The sequence below is a fragment of the Magnolia sinica genome, chromosome 4 (assembly GCF_029962835.1).
Source record: "Magnolia sinica isolate HGM2019 chromosome 4, MsV1, whole genome shotgun sequence".
Lineage (NCBI taxonomy): Eukaryota > Viridiplantae > Streptophyta > Magnoliopsida > Magnoliales > Magnoliaceae > Magnolia > Magnolia sinica.
The window spans coordinates 143,242-163,076 of NC_080576.1; the positions used below are offsets into that span (position 1 = coordinate 143,242).

The 19,835-nt window shown below is 45.0% G+C and overlaps 1 protein-coding gene across 1 annotated transcript in view; it reads right to left on the minus strand.

Moving 5' to 3' along the window:
• LOC131242026 (uncharacterized) overlaps positions 1–16,401 on the minus strand; it is a 31,861-nt gene extending 15,460 nt beyond the window's left edge. Inside the window, exon 1 of the mRNA XM_058240382.1 lies at positions 16,275–16,401. Within this exon, the coding sequence (XP_058096365.1) occupies positions 16,275–16,374 (100 nt within the window). The 5' untranslated portion in view covers positions 16,375–16,401. The remainder of the gene's footprint in view (positions 1–16,274) is intronic.
• Between the last annotated feature and the right edge of the window lie 3,434 nt (positions 16,402–19,835).

A 19,835-nucleotide genomic window follows, 5' to 3' on the forward strand; every position in this document is an offset into this window, starting at 1 on the left:
TGATCTGAGAATAAGAAGAATTCTTCCGACAATAGGTAATGACGCCAATGGCGCAGTGATTGCACTACTACATAGAACTCTTTATCATAGGTGGAATATTTTTACTTCGACTCATTCAGTCTCTCACTAAAAAAGGCGACAGGGTGCCCTTTCTGACTAAGTATTCCTCCTATGCTAACTCCTAACGCGTCACAAACAACTTCAAAAGCTTTTAAAAAATCCGGAAGTCGCATGACGGAGCTTCGGTCATCTTGACCTTTATCTCATTGAAGGCCTTCAAGGCTGCCTTTGTCCATTGAAACTCTCCTGTTTTTTATGCAATCCGTGATAGGAGCCATAATGGAACTAATACCTCGAATGAACTGCCTATAAAAGGTGGCTAGGCCGTGAAAGCTACGCACCTCATGAATATTGTGGGGTTCAGGCCATTTGACAATGGCCTTGACCTTCTCCGGATCCGCCGATATGCCCTCAGCTGACACAATAAAACTTAAGAAGATAACACTACTAGACAAAAACGCACACTTCTTTAGGTTGGCGTACAATTTCTCGACTCTAAGGATCTGACAAACCTGCCTCAAATGGTTGAGGTGTTGTTCCTTGGTCATGTTATAAATCAAGATATCATCAAAGTATACACCAAGAACTTCCTCGTAAAGGGCCTCAACACTTGGGTCATTACACGCATGAAAGTGCTTGAGGCGTTAGTTAACCCAAAAGATATAACTAGCCACTCGTATAACCCATCCTTCGTCTTAAAGGCCGTCTTGCACTCATCACCAAGGCGTACACGGATTTGGTCATAACCACTTTTGAGGTCAATTTTTGAGAAGATAGTATCATTGGCCATCATATCCAACATGTCATCAAGACGCAGTATGGGAAACCAATACTTGACTATGATTTTGTTAATGGCCCTATTATCAACACACATCCTCCATGTGTCATCCTTCTTAGGTGTAAGAGGGCGGGCACGACACACGGGCTCATGCTCTCTCAAATGAAACCCTTCTCTAGGAGTTCGCTAATCTGTCTCTTCAACTCAGCGTGTTCCTTTGGGTTCATTCTGTAATGCAGGAGGTTTGGTAGAATCGCCCCAGGGATTAAATCAATGGCATGCTGCATATCCTTCATAGGGGGAAACTCATTCGATAGATCATCAGGAAAGACATCACGAAACTCATGCACTACCTGAATGGCCTCAGTGGGTAACTCTACGCTAGCCTCTGGTACACTCCCTAGCCACAAGGGCATATACCATCGAGTCCGCCTCCGTTTCTCGCTTAAAGTCCTTGGCATTTAGAATATGGAGTGGCTTGGACTTAGACTTCGATTCCTTCAATTCTTTTGAGCCGCTCACACCACTCTGTGTGGTGGACTCCTTTCCAGTCGTGTTCTTGGGTGGCAGTGGATTTAGCTTAACCTTCTTGCCCTCGAACCAAAATGTACAAACATTCGAACGACCAAATACGATAACATCATTGTCATAGAGCCACGGTCTACTCAGAATGATATGGCCAACATCCATGGGAACAACATCACACCAAAGTGTCTTTATATGATCCAAACTGAATAGGAACAAGACAATGGTGCGAGACTAAAATGGACGTTTCATCAACCCAGGAGACTATAGGGTCAAGGATGGGCTTCCAGCTTCAAGTCCAAACGGCTCAGTGCTAGTCGATGTCACATTAGCACAACCACCACTATCAATGATCATCTTACAGCTCTTTTCCCCACATTTTGCATAAGTATAAAAGATCGTGTTGCGGCACCAATCATCACTATTCTTGGCCTGAGCCAAGGCGCAATGCACAATCGCAAGGATCGCAGACTCTTGCGCTCCCTCTTCCTCATCACTAGGGGTTTCTACTGGCTCATATTCTTCATCTTCACCGTCACTCTCTGGGGGCACTACTTCTACTTGCCCATCAATAAAGAATACTTTGGTGCCCTCTTTCGTGCCGCACCGGTGGGCAAAGTGACCAAACCCCTGAAACCTAGTTACCCCACTTTCACGCAAGCTAGACCCAGCAATTTCTTTACCCTTATCGTCCTTAGGCCTGGGCTGAAAACTGTTAGAAGGTTTGTTCTGGTACCCAGTGTTAGGTTTATCCCCAGAGGGGTTGGCCTTAACACTAGAATCACGAAAGTCAAACCACCTTCCCACAGATACTTTAAGGCATTGCTCGACGTCTAACACTATTTGATACAACTATTCAATAGTGTCTATGTCTTTTACAAGCAATTCTCTCCTAATATCAGGACGGAGACCCGTTTTAAAACGAGCAAGGGTGAGTACAGGGTCTTCATCAACCTCATAACGGGTCAAGTACTCTTCGAACTTTTCAATATATTCAACAACACTTATGGAACCCTCTCGAAGAGACTGCCATTCCTTAATCAATTATAAGCGATAAGAGAAAGGGAGGTATTTCTCCTTAAGTGTTTCTTTCATTTCCCCCCAATGAACTATTAGGAGTTCCCTCGCTCTTTGTTTCTTTCGCTTTACCGTCACTCAAAACCTCTTTGCTGGACACACAAGCTTCATCTTGGCAAATCGGACTCGACAAGCATCCGACATGTCATACCACTCAAAATAGTGGTCCATATCCGCCAACCAATCTAAAAAGGCTTTAGGGTCCAAGTGGCCATCAAACATAGGGCCATCTAACTCCCTTGAGGAGTTGTGCATCTGGGTCATATTGATCATGATGTCTCTCGCGGGGTGGGGGCACAGGTGCGCACCCATGACTAATTCCTTGGCCACCTCCATTCCTTGGTCTAACCCCTTAACCACCTGCCTGAGATTGAACATCTTCCCCAATGGTGGGGTTTGCCCCGAGGGAGGTCTCTAGTTGGGTAACGGGCATTAAACTGCTCAAGGCGTTGGTCTATACGTTGTTCCAAGCGCTTACCCAAAGAATCAACCGGCCGAGTCAACTTGTTCACTGATTCTTGCAATTACTCCATGTTTAGTGTAGGGTGCAAGCCAAAACCACGACCCGTATGTGTGAACATACAATTACTAACTCAACCTAAGGACCTTCTACTGCGACTATATGCGTCTAAATGAAACTAAATGATCTTATGGGACTCTATATGAGGGAAATTACACAACGTCACCGAAATTCAGCAAAATAGTTGTCAAACTAAAGGGATAACAACGTCACCGAAATTCATCACGACAAGGGCGACTTATGGCGACTAGAGAGAAGACAACAAGGGCGACAAACCGTCACTCTCAACGATAATGGGGAGACGCAACGACTGACAATTCGAGCCTGAGTAACGATAGTGGAAATCCTCGGGGTGATTCAGTTTTGACAAATGCTCATGTTGGTGGATCTAAGTCGGTTGACGAGAAGTGGAACGACAAGGGTTAAAAGGGCCGGCAAGTAGCCAGTCGTCAGAAAGCACCCCAGAACGCTTCTTCATTAAGGAATCGTATCCAGTACCCTACTTTGTTTGTTAAAGGTTTCCCAAAGGGATGGTTCCCCCTCAATATTGAACGTATTTTCAAGCGCACTGGCGCGGTTATGGATGTCATGATGCCACGAGATCGCTATTCCGGGGAATACAGAGGCTTCCCACTGGGCGTATGTCATCTGAGGAGTTAGCTCATGCAGTAGGCATGCTTCATGGTGTCAAGTTCGTCGGATGCCCGATGCTGATTCAACGTGCGAGATTTAGTCTGGCATTTGCCAACCCTCAAAAAACTCATCCAGTACCTTCTAAGGTATATCGTCCCAAACATCCTATATTGCCTCCCCCTTCGCCTCCACCCACTACCATACCCCCTCCCTCCTCTTCGCTACCCCCGCTGAAGGTCACTCCAACATTTAAGGAGGCCCTTCTTCACCAAGACCCCAACCGACCATCTCCGAGTCACCATCCTCGAACCTCACCCACCCGTCCTACTTCGCCCTCCGCACTCCCCCACCCCACACCCCCACCAACCATCCCCGTTCCATCCTTTTCCAAAATCGGTGTCCCCATTGATGTTGACAGGGATCTTTTCCGCAGGGCTAGCAATATCTCAAGGAGACCATTGTCATCCTCTGTAAGGAAGGTGCCTCCATCGCTCAGGTGCGAGATTGGATATCAGAGACAACGGGATTCCGACCGGGGAACTATCAAATTAAGCCATTGGGTTACAACGAGTTGTGGGAAAGTCTGTCCGGGTATTAACCAGGAAATGCTGCTGAAGGTTGGACACCTCCATTCTGGTGGTCCGGTTGCCCGTGTCATGAAGTGGGAGGACTTCTCCATTTTCGAGATGGAGAACGTCTAGTTCCAGATCTGGGGGATCCCATTGGAGCTTTGGTTTGACGAATTCTTCATTTCTGTGGCAGCTTATCTTGGGAATTACCTCGAGCTGGATTCGAAGACGAAGTTGGGGGAGGAGATCGATGTCATCCGAATCAAAGTCAAACGGAAGAAAGGGACGGAGCCACCCTCATTGTTGAAGGTGTCTGTCGACGATTGGACTTTCGAATTTCCGGTGATTAAGGAGTCGCCGGGTGAGTTGATTCCTAAGTGGGGTGATATGTGGCGCACGAGAAAAGATCCTCCGCCACCTGCGGGATCGGAGTCCCGGCCGCCCTCCATTGACGCCCGAGCACAAGCTCCATGCACCCGCGGAACTCCTCAGAGCGATCCCGTCAGTGTTACAGTCGAAGTCCATCATCACGCTGCTAGTTCTATGCCACGTGGAGCGCCTCAGCTTTTACCGCCATATTACCCTACTGACGAGATACATCGGGAGGCATGCAAGCAAATATCTACCGCCCTCGTCGAGACGCGTGACAAACGGGCTCAAATTTCGAGGTCAGCAGGCAGGGAGGTATTCCTTTATCCGGGGGTCCAAACGGCGGATCCTGCAGTTCTGCCGTTTCTCAGTTGTTCTTTGTCAGACGGCCTTACCTCACATCAGACGTCTCCCTCTCCCACATGCTATGTTGGACGTGTGTCCCCTCACCCTGCCAATCTGACGCCTAACCTACGATACGCTCGACGCGTGTCACCTTCCGCTTCTCCTCAGGTGGAACAGGTGGATGGCCTGCGTCACTCGCGCGATTGTATTTCGGGTAAGGTCCCATCTCCTGCGCAAATAACCTCCGTTTTTCCCACTCCCTCTCCCATCCCCTCCTGCCCTGCCCCACCATCAAACCCAAATTCCCCCGCCCTCAACTGGAAAACCCCAAACCTCGCATTATCCCCCCCTTTGCCCTCTCCTTCTCCGAAGACGAATCGGGAGGGAGGGATTCATCCATATGCAACCTCTCAGAATGTCAGTCTCATTCGCCTTCCTTTAACTCGCCTCCCATCTCCTGCCCTCCATCCATCGATGCTATGGATCTTGGTCCGCTTACCATCTTCGATGAAAACCTAGCCGGCGATGTCTTAGTGGGGAAACCTCTATAGATGATTGTCGATCCCCAGCTAGAGGCTTCGCCCTCGGGTCAAGCTAGACAGGATTTAATCACCAAGCTTCAGAACAAAAGATGGATTAAAAAGGTCATTGGTGAAGTAGGCAGATCCCTGGGTCTGTCCTTTGGAGATCGACTGGAACAATATGTAGCCTTATTCCAATGTATTGAAAACAGAGGTAGACCGATTGAAAGGGGTAGATCGCCTGCTAAACAGCTACCCAGACAGTCCAGCAACCACGAACTCCAACCCCTTGAAGCGAGTCCGGGGTACATTACAGTTTCTAAATAGTCCTCTAGAAAACAAGGATTCCAGGCTCCAATGAAGATAGTCTCATGGAATGCCAGGGGGGTTGGCTTCAAACATAAGAGCCTAATCAAATCCACGATTTCCAAAAGAAATCCGGACATGGTGTGCTTTCAAGAGACCAAGGTAGCTACTTTCAAGAGCTATCTGTTAGGTTCGTTATGGGGTGTGGCCAATGCGAAGTGGTTTGCCAAGCATGCAGATGGGTCTTCGGGAGGGATTCTAATTGCTTGGAAATCCTCTTCTTGAGACCTCCTTGACTCATCTTGGGGAAAATATTCGGTGTCTGTTATCCTCAAAGATAAGTGCTCTTCCTTTCATTGCCTTATTTCTGTGGTTTACGGCCCCAATGCTAACTCGGATAGGCCTTCCTTCTGGGAAGAGTTAACCCTTGCTAGACGATCATTTGCAGGGCCCTACTATGTGGTGGGTGATTTCAATGCCACTTGCTCAGCGGACGATCATTCTACGAGAAGACGCCCGCCCCCAGCAATGTCACAGTTCTACTATTGGATCCAGCTTCACCAGCTCATCGACCTTCCTTTATCGAGAGCTAGGTTCACCTAGACCAACGGCCGTGCAAACCCAGTCCTCTCCCGCTTGGACAGATTCCTTATCTCCCCGGACTGGCTCGACGCTTTCCCGAATGTTCAGCAAATCGCCCTGCCAAGAACAACCTCTGACCATTGCCCGATTTTCCTTTCAGTGGAAGAGGAGAACTGGGGCCCGAAACCTTTCAAGTTCAATTCTTCCTGGCTCCAGTCAGAGGCTCTTCGGCAAAATATTAAAGAATGGTGGGCTGAATGCAGGGTTGAGGGGTTCGCTGACCATAAGCTTATGTAAACTTAGATTTCTTAAATTTAAATTGAAGGAATGGCATCAACAGGAGGTGAAGAAGAAGCCGAAGTGGTTGCACTTCAAGAGGAACTCCAATGCATCGATTCCAAGGAGGAATCGACTCCTTTGTCGCCTGATTCTCTTTCTAGGCGAGTCGCAATTATTCAGCTGCTTTCGAACAGAGCACTGGAAGATGAGGTCTCGTGGAGGATTAAGTCCAAAGCCAAATGGATTGCCAACGGTGATAAGAACACTAAGTTCTTTCACAATTTGGCTAATATGCATGCTCATTCGAAGGCAATTCTAAGCATTGTCGACAAAGGAAGAAGAGTTGAAGACAGAAAGGAAATTGAAGATCTCGCCATTGCCCATTTCAAGGATCTTGTAACTGCTGAGAAGTGGATCAGACCGCGTCTGGACAATGCCCCCCTTCCCTCCCTACAGGCCACTAATGCTGCCTTTTTGGAATCCCAAATCACTAAGGAGCTGAAAGCTGCGGTTGATGCTTTTGGGGGGGGGGGGAGAAGTGGGAATCCATCAGGGGAAAGTTATCTAAAGGGCTTGGAGCGTCATTTATCTCGCTTATTCCCAAGGTGGCTGGAGCCAATTCCTTCTTAGATTTCCAGCCTATCAGTCTCATCAGGAGCCCCTATAAAATTCTTGCCAAATTTTATCCACCAGGCTATCTAAAGTCATCGGCCAGCTGATCTCTCCCAACTAGCACGCCTTCCTTAAAGGAAGACAAATTACTGATGGAGCGTTGATTGCCAATGAAGTCCTCCATTCGTGTCACAGATTTAAATCAGCAGGGATTTTCTGCAAATTGAACATGGCTAAGGCTTATGATCATGTTGACTGGAGTTTCCTACAATATATGATGCTTAGGATGGGTTTCAACGCAAAGTGGAGACAGTGGATCGTTGCTTGCATTAGATCCGCTCACTTCTCAATCATCCTCAACGATCCCCCAAAGGATTCTTCAAGAGTTTCAGAGGCCTGCGACAGGGTGACCCCCTCTCTCCCCTTCTTTTTTTGATAACCGCAGAGGTTCTCTCGGTCTTACTGTCTTAGGGCCAGGATTATGGTCTTCTGCGTGGAATTGTTGTTCCTGGTCTGCCTGACCCCCTCACACACATCCAGTTTGCGGATGACACTCTTATCTTCTCAGAAGCTTCTGCGGAGTGCATCGACAATCTTCTCATTACACTGCGTTGTTTTGAAGCCGTATCTGGTCTGCACATCAACATGTCCAAATCTCAATTGTTAGGAATCAATGTTCCAAGCCCCTCGCTTCAGATCTTGGCCGACTCTCACGGGTGTCAGCTAGGGTCCTTCCCTACCCTCTTCGTGGGCCTGTCTCTCTCGGTGGGACGACCGCCCCTTTTTATGTGGGATAAGATCATAGCCAAATTCCACAAGTTCCTCGCCTCTTGGAAAAGTCGGTCTTTGTCCCTGGGAGGTCGTCTTACGCTCATTAAAGCCGCTTTGTCCAGCCTCCCTCTCCATTTTATGTTGCCATTCAGGTGTCTCGGGAAGGTGCTCAACGTTATCGACAAAATCAGAAGAGACTTCCTCTGGTTTGGTTCCAACAGCCAAAAGAAATTTCACCTTCTCGACTGGAATGAAGTCTGCCAGGATTATAAGGAAGGAGGAGCGAATGTGAAGAATTTGACAGCAATGAATCATGCTTTGTTAGGGAAATGGACGTGGAGATTAGCTACTTAGAAGGATGCACTGTGGGCTGCCATCATCAAAGGTAAATATGGGACTTTTATTAGGGATTGGTGGCCTAAATCCTCCTCATGTTATAAGGCCTTCCACATATGGAAAGGGATCCTCAAAACAAAAGACCCGGTTATCCAGAACAGTCCTTTTGAGCTGGGAAAATGGTGATTCAATTCACTTTTGGGAAGACCCATGGATTGGAAATGGGCCTCTGAGATATCAATTCACGCTTATTTACCGACTTTCCCCTAACAAAGATACGTTTATCAGTGACTGCTATTCTATGACTTCGGCCCAAATAGTATGGGACATCAAAACCCTTCGAAATCTCTCCAACATTGAAACTGAGGAATTTCAGGACCTCATGGTGTGCATTCAAAGATGGGCCCCCAACAGTGATCACCCTGATAGTCTCGTTTGGTAGCTTGAGAAGTCGGGCCTTTTCTCCACTAATTCCCTCTATTGCAATACAAGTTTTAGACAACAGCAGCTGCATCAGGCTTTGCCTTTTATCTGGAAGCTCCCGGTGCCTCCTAAGTATATTTGTTTTGCCTGGTTAGCAGGGCGGAACAAAATTCAGACAATTGATAACCTCATCAAGCACAGTATGCAACTAGTGAACATCTGCTTGTGCTGTATGAGTGACGCGGAATCGGCAAATCACCTGCTCATCCATTGCTCTTTCACGACTAAAATCATGGCCGATTTTTGTCAGATTTTTTCAGTTCCATGGTGTAATCCTGAGTCGACCTTCGGTTTAATGCAGGCTTGGAATGGGATCAAATTGAAAAGGATTAAGTCTGCGATCTGACGTATGGCTATTATCGCAATCTGGTGGGCTGTCTAGGAGGAAAGGAACAATTGATGCTTTAACGATGTTTCTTCCACTGCCGTGGTGGTGGGGTCCAAGGCTAAAAGATTAGTGATTGAATAGGCTTCTATTGTAAACAATCTTAAGTCTTTTGATTTTAGTTCCTTAGGCTTCTAAGGCCTGTCTGCTACCTCAGCAGTTGTGTCCCCTTTTCCCTTTCCCTTGTTGTTTTCTTCTTTGCTCTTTTCTAGTGTTAATGAATTTTCTAGTTGCTTCTAAAAATTAAAAAAATAAAAATAAATAAAAAATAAAAACTAAAGGGATAACAGAAAATTACAGCAATGTGAATTGCTAATTTTCTAATAACAGAAATTTCAATAGCTTATATCAAGATTTATGGACCTCTAAACAGATACATATGATGAGAATGGATGCATAATGGACATAAACAAACTAAACCCTAAACATGTAATGCATTCCCCTATAAGAACCCTAAGCTCTGATACCAAATTTGATGTAGGACATGAAAATTGACTATGATATGCAATATCTCAGGCTTTAGATCATACTAATTCAGAAACAATCACATAAAAATTCCACGTCCCATACAAAAGTTCAATCATTCAAGCAAGGGGAATTTATGCAGGTCTAGGCCTACACATGTTAGGGCTGGATAACTAAAAATTACGAACCAAACAATATTCAAAGGGAAGTATAGTCATCCACACATGCACAGAAATATATTCCAAATCCAAGGGATTCACAGGTTTCAATCCAGAGAACCCTAGGGTTAGGGAAAAGGGGAAAAATAAATTGGAATTAATGCAATCTAGGGTTAGGGTTAGGGTTATGGAAGGAAAGTACGAGAGGGATGAAAGAGGTAAGAAAATGGAACCTGTCGACAGTCCTTGCGCGTGGACAGCAGGCCAGACCTGACGCAGGTGTACAGGGGCCTAGCCGTACGTGCAAGGGGGCCCCGAGTCCAGAAACCAACTCCTTGAGTCTGGTCGGCCAGAGGTGGGCTCCAAAACCCCCAGTTTCGGCTCAATCCGATGTGCGGTCTGTGCGTGGTGCTCCGCCGAAGTTTCAGCCTTCCTACAAAGCCAGATTCTAGAATTCTACTGTAAAGAGGAAAATTACTGCAATAAAGGATGGATTTGAGGCGTAGATGATTGTAAGAGATGAGAAGTATGGATAGTAGAAGATGGGGGCAAATCAAAAAAGATGTAGCTTCACACCACGGTAGTCGGCCCTTCAAGAAAGAGAGGGTTTCGCACCCAACTGGATTTCCACAACTCAGAACCTCAGATGAGTAGAAAAACGCAGGAAATTTTTTTATTAATCTTCAATACCGGAAAAAAAAAAACCTACAAGGGGTGCCAATTTATAAGAAAACCCTATACCCCAAAACTCGTGCCATGTGCACAACCTAGTATTTGGCGATGAAGTAATAGAAAATAACAACTAATCAAAGTAATCTAAACCGTCCATGATACTCTAAATAACAATAATAAGCAAAACCTAAAATACGAGATTAATTAGACTAGTAGGCCACAATCATGAGAACCCATGGTAAGCTTTACATGGCTATTAGGCCCACTCCAACGAACCAAAACGCAGTCTTCTAACTAGGAGGCCCTCCCTGGACGTCGTCATCGATCTAGATCGATGGTGGGGTCCTCTTCCTTGCGTACGTGCGTAGGGGGTGTGCATTTGCGCGTGATGTCCCCAACAAAGAAAGACTAGACTAAATGGGATGAAGTTCCTCTTCTCGCTCAACTAGCTCAGTTGGCTGGGGTTTCCTGAAAAAGATTTTTTAAAAAAATGGTTGGAATGAGCTTTACCATGTTGAGATCACCACCCAAGCACTAAGGGAGTTATCATCTATCAAACGCTTCAGACAACTCCTCCCACAAGAGTGAGCGAAGAGTCGACTAGTTCGGACTATGCACCCCTGAGAAAACCCACCTAAAGGCAAAGGATGGCTCACGGATACCACAAAAATGGAGAACCAACTAGACTTCAATTGTCCTCCCTAACGAAGACTCTCGAGCCCCAATGAACTAGGATGTTGCCGACAAAATCGACCTCGTTAAGAGCCTCCCACTCCACACCCCTACGCTCCCAAATATACTCGACCATCCCCCGATCGATCTTCCAGAATTTAGTTTCTTGAATAACTAGTTGGCAGGCCTTGGACCACTTGCAAATGTCCTTCACTTGGACGCGCTTCTAGGGGCACTCGAGCCATCTGACATTCCAACTGAGGATCTTCATCGGATAACCAATCTAACCCCTCCCCCTCCTTTCACTTCTAGGAATGGCTTCAACCTGCCCACAAGGATCAACCCCAAGACTAGCCAATTCCCAATAGGGGTGTACATGAGTTGAACCGAGTCAAGATTGGCATAGCTCGACTCAGCTCGGCCACTAGCTGACCCTAGCTCGAACTTGACTCGGCTCGGTCCTCAAGCCTGACTAGCCAACTCAGCTCAGTTTGGTCAGCAGCTCGGGCCAGTTCGAGCCGAGTTCGAGCCTCTACGGCATTTTCTCAAACACATGGAGTGCACCTTCAATTTCTCACTAAATGTAAAGCAGCAACATCAGTTTACAAGTATTTCATCAAACACTCGACATGCAACATAAAAATCAAGATACAAGGGTATTTGTTTCATATACATACCTTCCTCACCATCAGTCGACACTTCGTTGAGTCGTTTCATCAAACACTTGCTGAGCAACATCAATATCAAAATAACCGAGTCACCGAACTGGTTCAATCCGAGTTCAATTCGAGTTGGGTTCGATCCAAGTTGAGTTGAGCTCGGGCAAGCTCGAACTCGGCTCAAAATTCCTTCGAGCTCAAAAAATCAGCTCAACTCGGCTCGCACTCAGTTTCAAACCGAATCAAATCAAGCTTTTTCAAGTCGAGTCGAGTCGAGCGAGCTAACCAAGCTAACTCGGTTCGTGTACACCCCTAGTTCTAGACACCCCAGGGACAATTTCATAGACCACCTTTAATACTCAGCAAAGGACATCCGGCTTTTAGAGGCCACTCTCTTCAACAAGCCGAAAGAGGGCAATGTAGTCGTCATCCTGGTTGCCAAACACCACCTTGATAAGTCTTCCCACATGGTTGATAGCCTCCCTATTCCACCTCTAACCCCTAACAATTGCAACCAAACTCTCCATAACTCCCGAGGGAAAGTCCAAAGAACAGAGATTTATAGCAAGAATCCGATCATCTTCCAGACACAAGACCGCCTGCAAAAAGGAAACGTCCAAAGTGTCTTCAAGGAGGCATGGCTCAACCCCCACGGATACCAAAGAGTCGAGGGGGAATCATCTGGAGAAATAGCAACCATCACAAGGGTGCACATGCCCAGCGACCAGAAACCTTGGGACTCGACGTCCCAAACTCAAAGCTAAACTCCAGAGGTGAATAGGAGAAAAGAAGAAGACGGAGGGATATGAAAGACCTCCAATGGGGACGGGGATAAAGGTGGGGAGCCAGACGTGGGAAAACTAAAAAGATCTCCCACACAAGGGAAATCCTCCAAAATCTCTCTCATGAGAGAAGGGGTTCCACACAAGATCTACCCTCTGAAAAGAACAGGATATGGCCACGTGGCGTAGCCTACCCCACCTCTTCTCCACTAACCCCCTCTAAAAAACGAGCAGAACACATGTCACTTATAGAATGCTCTCACCTGACAACCCCATAAGTGAGAGACATGTCTAGCCCCAAGGAAGTGCTAGCACACCAAACATTGAGCTCCATCATACCATTGACATCATTCGACTACACCTCGTCACCCTACAAAGGCGTTGGAAAGACACGTGGCAAAGTCTCTCCTTGATGGGATAGTGTTCGAAAAGATGTCCAAGCGCCCAAAAATGCTCTGACCTACAGTTGACACGAAGCAACCAGAGAATAAGATGCATGTCATCAAACCAGCCTCCCTTATTCCACCAAGCAACTAGAGAACGATCTCAGGTCTCCACGTGGCAAGGACGGAGCTCGAGGACGGCAACGAACAAAGAGAACTGCATCACTCCATAGAAGTGATGGGATTAGATGGCGGCTGACCATGGGATAGCTATCCCACCACAACTTCTCACGTGACAAGGCAAGGGACACATGGCACCTCCCCAGGGGCAAAGACGGATGCACCACCCAAACTAGCTACCATAGTTGCACTATGTGTCAGTGTCTCAACATCGATAATGCTAGAAGGCAGCTAGGAAACAATCTCAGCCCTCCACATAAGAGCACAACTCGAGGACTACACCGGAGAGAGGTCGACACGGCTCTATTATGGTGGAAAGGACAGAAGTAGATGTGCCTCAGGACAGCAATCCTACCATCGCCTTCCACCGAGTAGAGGGAGGGACACATGTAGCCTCCAAAGGGATAAATGTTACCTCTCCGATCGAACCGACAATCTCCACCACACACATGGACCTCCCAAGATCAGGGAGTCCGCAGGATCCTGAACTAGAGCTCCGTCACCACCCATAAACATTGCAGTTCTCCTCATCGGCTCTCCAGACCCTTTGCCATGGCTTTTGGTATTAGCTCCTCTGGCTAAATGGTCTGCCTCACTCTCCAACACCACCTGGACCATGAATTCTTCATCCGACAAATACCAAGATAAACCCCAGCACTGGAGCTGACTTCTTTAGCCGACAAATTCTCGTCGATCGGAGATCCTCCCATCTCTCTGTAGCATGGTCGATGATGACACCTTCCTAAAGCAAGAACCCACCACCATGATGGCCTCCCATGATTTTGCTGCAGGTATCCAATTTGAAATGGATGATGGTGGTGGCATTTGGTTCTGAGCAGATCCATGGGGTGGCAAGAGGGCTCATTTACATGATTTCCTCAGGTTTTCCATATATCGGTTAGTTGGAAGAAATCATTAGCTGATGCATCATTAGAAAGTGTACTTGATTATTTGGTCCCTTACCTTTAAAAGAAACTTCTCAGACAAGAAAGTAGAGGATTTTTCTCAATTGCAAATCCAAGTGGATTGGTTGTCTCCATCTCTTGAGGATGCTAATAAATGGCATTAGGGTCCGTAGCCCTCAGGTGCTTTCTATCAGGCCCTGCCATTCCCTCAGTTGTGGGACAGTTAGTGGGCCAGAATCATGCCCCACATGAGTGGTTACATTTACTTGGTTGGTGGTCAACAACAAAATGTTTACTATTGACCATCTCAAAAATATGAAGATAACTAAAGGTTATCCTCTTTTTTTTTAAGGTAACACTGCCAGGGATTGAACCCTGGGTCACTTACAAACTACAGTGTCTCTAACAGCTCATCTAACATTGTCCTATGTGCTTCAAGGATGCAAAGTTGGTCATCATCACTTCATCCCATGCTTGATATGCATTGGGCAATGACAGCTTCGATGGATTTATTATGCTTGCAATCATCAGGTCCATTTCAGAGGAATGGAACAACAGAATCTCCAACAACAAGTATTCTCCACTGGAGGTAGTATGACCAAGGGCAGGATTCTTTTGTGGGCTTTGAGGACTATTCTTTTTAAGGGTTTGAAAAAGATGATATGTTGGTTTCACAGGGTGTACATTTGTAATTGTTGCTCTTCGAGTAGTGGGATGATCCCTCTCCATCCCCTCTTTCTACTTGTAGCTTGCTTTCTTTGTTTTTAATAGTTTTATGTCACCTACCGGGGGGGGAAATCAGTTGCATAAGTTGACCTAACCATTCCAATATTCTTTGCATAGCAGTCTCCAAATTCAAACTTCTTTTAACCTGTAGAACCGCACTACTTCCCACCATCTCAAAGACCTTCCTGAATACTAGATCCAATCAAACCATAAGGGTATAAGACAAGGCAACCTAGATTTATCTGCAAAATCAAAACTGAGTGTACGTCTGAATGTGGTATAAAAAAATCACTCCCCAGAGAAGGAACCTGTTCTAAAACCAAACTGATGCAGTCTATCCAAAGTCTAGACAATCTTGTTTGACAGCAATTTAGATCCCAGGGTATAAGATAGGTCCACAACATTTTCCCAAATCCCAAAACATGACAATGTGGAAATTCTCAACATAGGCTTCGGTGAATCTCAGCCCTTGTAACCGTAAGACTCCAATACAACGGAAACAATCTTACATAATGGCTACTGAAAGTCTACTAGAACTTCATTCCGTGTAAAAAGAACCTCTGACATGAACATGCCTTACTCATAAGGCCTGTCAGCATGCTGATGTAAGCATGTTGCAGCCTTTTGGGGTCTCTAAACCATCCATCTGCAGCACCTTTTGGAAGCATTCCTCCAGATGCTGAATCTGGAGTCTTTTTGCCACAACTTGCAAGCAGTCAGATGAGCTGACTGACAGGTCCATTGTGGAATTGTTTTGGGCACACTTCCAGTTCCAAAAATCTATTAGACATGCTTTCTCTTCAAGTCTGAGAGTCGGGGATATAGGATGTGGAAGGAAAATAAAACCCAGGAAATAGAACCATTAAGAGAAAGCCAAGTGTTCAATTGGAACTTTGCTTGGCTAGTTAAATTCATAACTACAAAGTGAGGGTTGGTGCAATAAAAGATTCCAATTAAACTTAAAAAATCAAGATAAACATAATGCGAGAAGAAATTGAGATTTTTGCTAAAAAAATTCCTCATATTGTGGGCCCACGTGTTGTTATTACATCCAACCCATCCAAATCGTGCATCCAACAATTCTGATCATAAACACAGCCAAAAAAACAAAAACAATATAAAAATAAAAAATAAAAAAAAAACAAAAAAAAAAAACATCACAACTATCAGGTGGGCCACACCATAAAGAACAATATACATCCACAAACCGTCCAAATTTATGTGTACCCTATGCGATGATTAGATTGGCCTGATTGTTGGTTTATACGTATATCATGGTGGGATAAACCTGTTGAACAGGTTAGATGTCATAAAAAAACAGCGTCAGTCCCACCATACTTGACTTTATCACTTTTTAGTGGATGAAAGCATCAGCTGGAAAGCACTCTTCGGTAATTTAGGAACGCAAAGGCCTTATTCGGTAAAACCAAAAGTGCTGACGAACAAAGGCCTTATTCAATATGAGATATATGAATGCAATATTTGAAGCTTAATACCAAAATAGATCTTAATGATGTTTACCCAACAACTCGATCTCCTTCAACATTTTCTTTATGTCCAATTCCTCATCCTTGGACTCCAGCTTATCCATTAATCCTGTAGATGTTGGTTTCTTGTACATATCCTCGAGGCTTGATGACTCCAAACAAAAGAGACATTACGAAAATCATTATATATATATATATAGAGAGAGAGAGAGACAGAGAGAGAGGCATGCTCACCTACGCACGTGCGCATCATTGTACACGTGTCATGGGTGTCGAATCCGAACGGTCCATAAGATGCGGTATCCCATGAAACCTTACGAGGTGAATTTTCACCCTGATCTAAGATTCTGGTGGGCCACGGCAAAGGGAAATTCAAATCAAGCGAAGAAACTGTTTGCATTTTTCATGGCCCACCGAAGTATTGGTTCAAAGTAAAAATTCGTACCGGGGGTTTCATGAGGTTCTGCTTCATGTGGACCGTTCAGATTTTCAAGACTCATCAGATATGATGAGTTCTCAAAAAAGTTCGTATGTAGTCCGTACGAACTGGTTCGCAGGTAAGCGTTCCGCTATAGATATATATATATATATCTTAATGTGTTCCACCATAACCCACATGGGGAATCATCAATCAGTATAAACATATCTAACAAGAGATAGAAATGTTTTCTTGGTACAAACATTTAAAAACAAATGTTGTCGAAGAATACTTCACGAATGAACGCCTAGAATGGTGAACACACACAAACAGATCTAACGAGAGAGATAATTTAAAAATAAAAAAATAAAAAATAAAAAATAAAAATGGGTTTCTTGGTACAAACATAATGTTGTTGAAGAACTTCACAAATGAATGCCTACAATGGTGAACAAGCACACATTATGCTAGCACATGCTTGAATGATGCGGTCTTCTAATTGTTTGATGTTTGGGTTTTGGTGTGACTGAGATTTTTTTTAAGGTAAATGAGAAGTTCACAAATGGATAGTCAACAATACATAGTGCTGCTACCTACAATAAAGGTGTCAAAAGTAAAATGAGGCTCCCAATTAATCACTAGACTACTAAAGTAGTTCTGACTATCAGGAAGTGTCCATGGAAAGAGCTCGCTACCTTGCCACTTGCTCCTTTATGGAATCTTATCAAGATTGATTTCAGTTAACAATGTCTCTATATTGCCTGAGCCCTCTGAAATGAGGGCTATTCCCCATGTCTGCACTTCAATTTGAGTGAAAATGTTGTGTTCAAGCTAGGGCTGCAACTTCGGTTTGGGTCAACCCGAACCCGACTGACCTAACCCAAACTGAGGTCAGGTTGGGACGGGTTGTCAAGGTCTCAGATTGGATTTGGGTTGAAAAACGCCAATCCAATTTGAATGGGTTGGATTCGGGACTGAATTGACCAAATTCACATTAGGTTAGGTCAGTTTGGGAATAATCACATGTATTTGGGTCGGGTTTGGTTCAGGTTGGGCACCGGGTTGGAATTGGGGTCAGGTCCAGTTGCAGGTTGGGTCCTCTTGAGGTTAGTTTGGGCTCAGGTTGACCCCTCAACCCAACCCAACGTGCCCGAGTTCCACCCTTACTTCAAGCCAGATCCATATCATATCCTGCTCATGTAGGTCTCCAAGGGTATTGATGATTTAGTTCTTATGACAAAAGAGCTAAGTTAAACACATTAAGATCAACACTTTCAATCATTGACCAACCAACAAGTACCCATGGGTAGAAAGTACTGTTTTATGGGATGGAAGATCTGAAATTCTAAAATCAACCTGACTCGTGTATGGTAAAGAAGAAACTGCAGTCACTTTCTTCCGATAAAATTACAAATTATGTCGGAAACAAAATAGACTACCTTTTGATGAAAAAAGGAAAACCACTTGAGTCTCTTCACATCTGGATGATGTTGTGAAAGTGACTACGTAGGCAAAGGAGAATACAACACAAATTCACCTAAGAAGGCAATATTCGAGGTACTGCCAATACTGCAAGGTAGCAAATGAAAATTCCCATAAGACTGCCACTACCAAGTGGTATCAGTACTATAGGTTTCCATATGCAATAGCGTCACTGCAGGGTACCGGCAATATCACAGGTATCACAGAAAGCCCATATTGAAGTCGGATTTTCATCCTGAATGAGGGTTTCCGAAACTTCCACGTTTAGATGGTTATAAATTTATAATAACCATACCTGAGATTGTCCCTCTTAGGAGGAAATCTCAAAGAGTCTCCAAGACATGAGAAAGGAAAATTAGGGATTTGCACCCCTAAATAAATAAGGACCCGTTTGGATGCAACTACTGCAAAAGGGCTTCCCCAGCAAAAGCAAGTTTGTATTGACTTAAAAAAAAAAAAAAAAAAAAAAAAAAAAGCAACAAACTGAAATTCATTAAAAGGAAAACAGGAAAAACAGAGAACTAAAACAAGAAAAACAGAAAACAAGAAAGAGAAGCAGATCTGCTGAGATAGCAGAAAGCCCCTAACATCCTAGGAAACTAAGGTCACAATCTTTCAGATCCTTGACATTGTACGCTCATTCAAACAACATTCTTTTGGCCCTGGACCCCACTGCGATGGCTGGAGAAGAATTATCATTGAAGCATCTTTCATTCCTCTCTTCCTAAACAGACCACCAGATAGCAAGAATAGTCATGCGCCAAATGGTTGATCTAATTTTTCCTAGTTTGAGACCATGCCAGGACAAAAAGAAGATTGGAGGCCGTGTCTGGAATGCACCAACTAATCGAGAACCGCTGGCAGAATTCGACCCAAATTTGGGAAATATAAGAGCAGTGCACCATAAGGTGATTCACTCTCTCGGCCTCTCGCATACAGCAAAGACAAACATTAACGATCTGCATTCCCCTCTTTCTGAGGTTGTCTATGGTTAGGATTCTGTTTTAGCCCACCAACCAGCCAAAACAGATGAATTTGGGGGGCGCCGGGTACCTCCAGATGAAGGGGGAAACAGGGGTAGACGGGGGGGATGTTGGAGAGATCTGAGAATAGAGAGATCTAACTGTGAAGGAGCCGGATTTGTCTATCTTCCAGACGAGACTGTCAGTCAAGTGATGTTGCAGCATGGTCTTGGTTATGCAATCCTGGAGGTCGATATATTCCGAGAGTTTGCTATCGTAGAGGTTCCTTATGCATCTAATGTCCCAGACAATTTGGGCAGACGTGACTGAGTAGCAGTTATGGATAAAGATGTTTTTATCAGGAGCTAGGCGGTAGATGCTAGGAAATTGAGTTTTCAGGACATCATCCCCCACCCATAAGTCTTCCCAGAAGCGGATGGAAGAACCGTTGCCCAGCTCGAAACTAATATTCTGGAAAACTGCTTGCTTTGCCCAAAGAATCCCTTTCCAAAAGATAGGAAGCCTTGTAGGACGAGGAGTCTTTTGTCCACCAACCGCTTGGAGAGGAGCCATACTTTCCTTTGATTATCGAGGACCATAAAGCATCTCTTTCGGCGCCTAACCTCCAAGTCCATTTGACGAGCAGAGCGAGATTCATGAATTTCAGGTTTTTGACATTGGCGCCACCTTCTCGGAATAACTTGCAAACTTCCTTCCAGTCGAGGAGATGGAT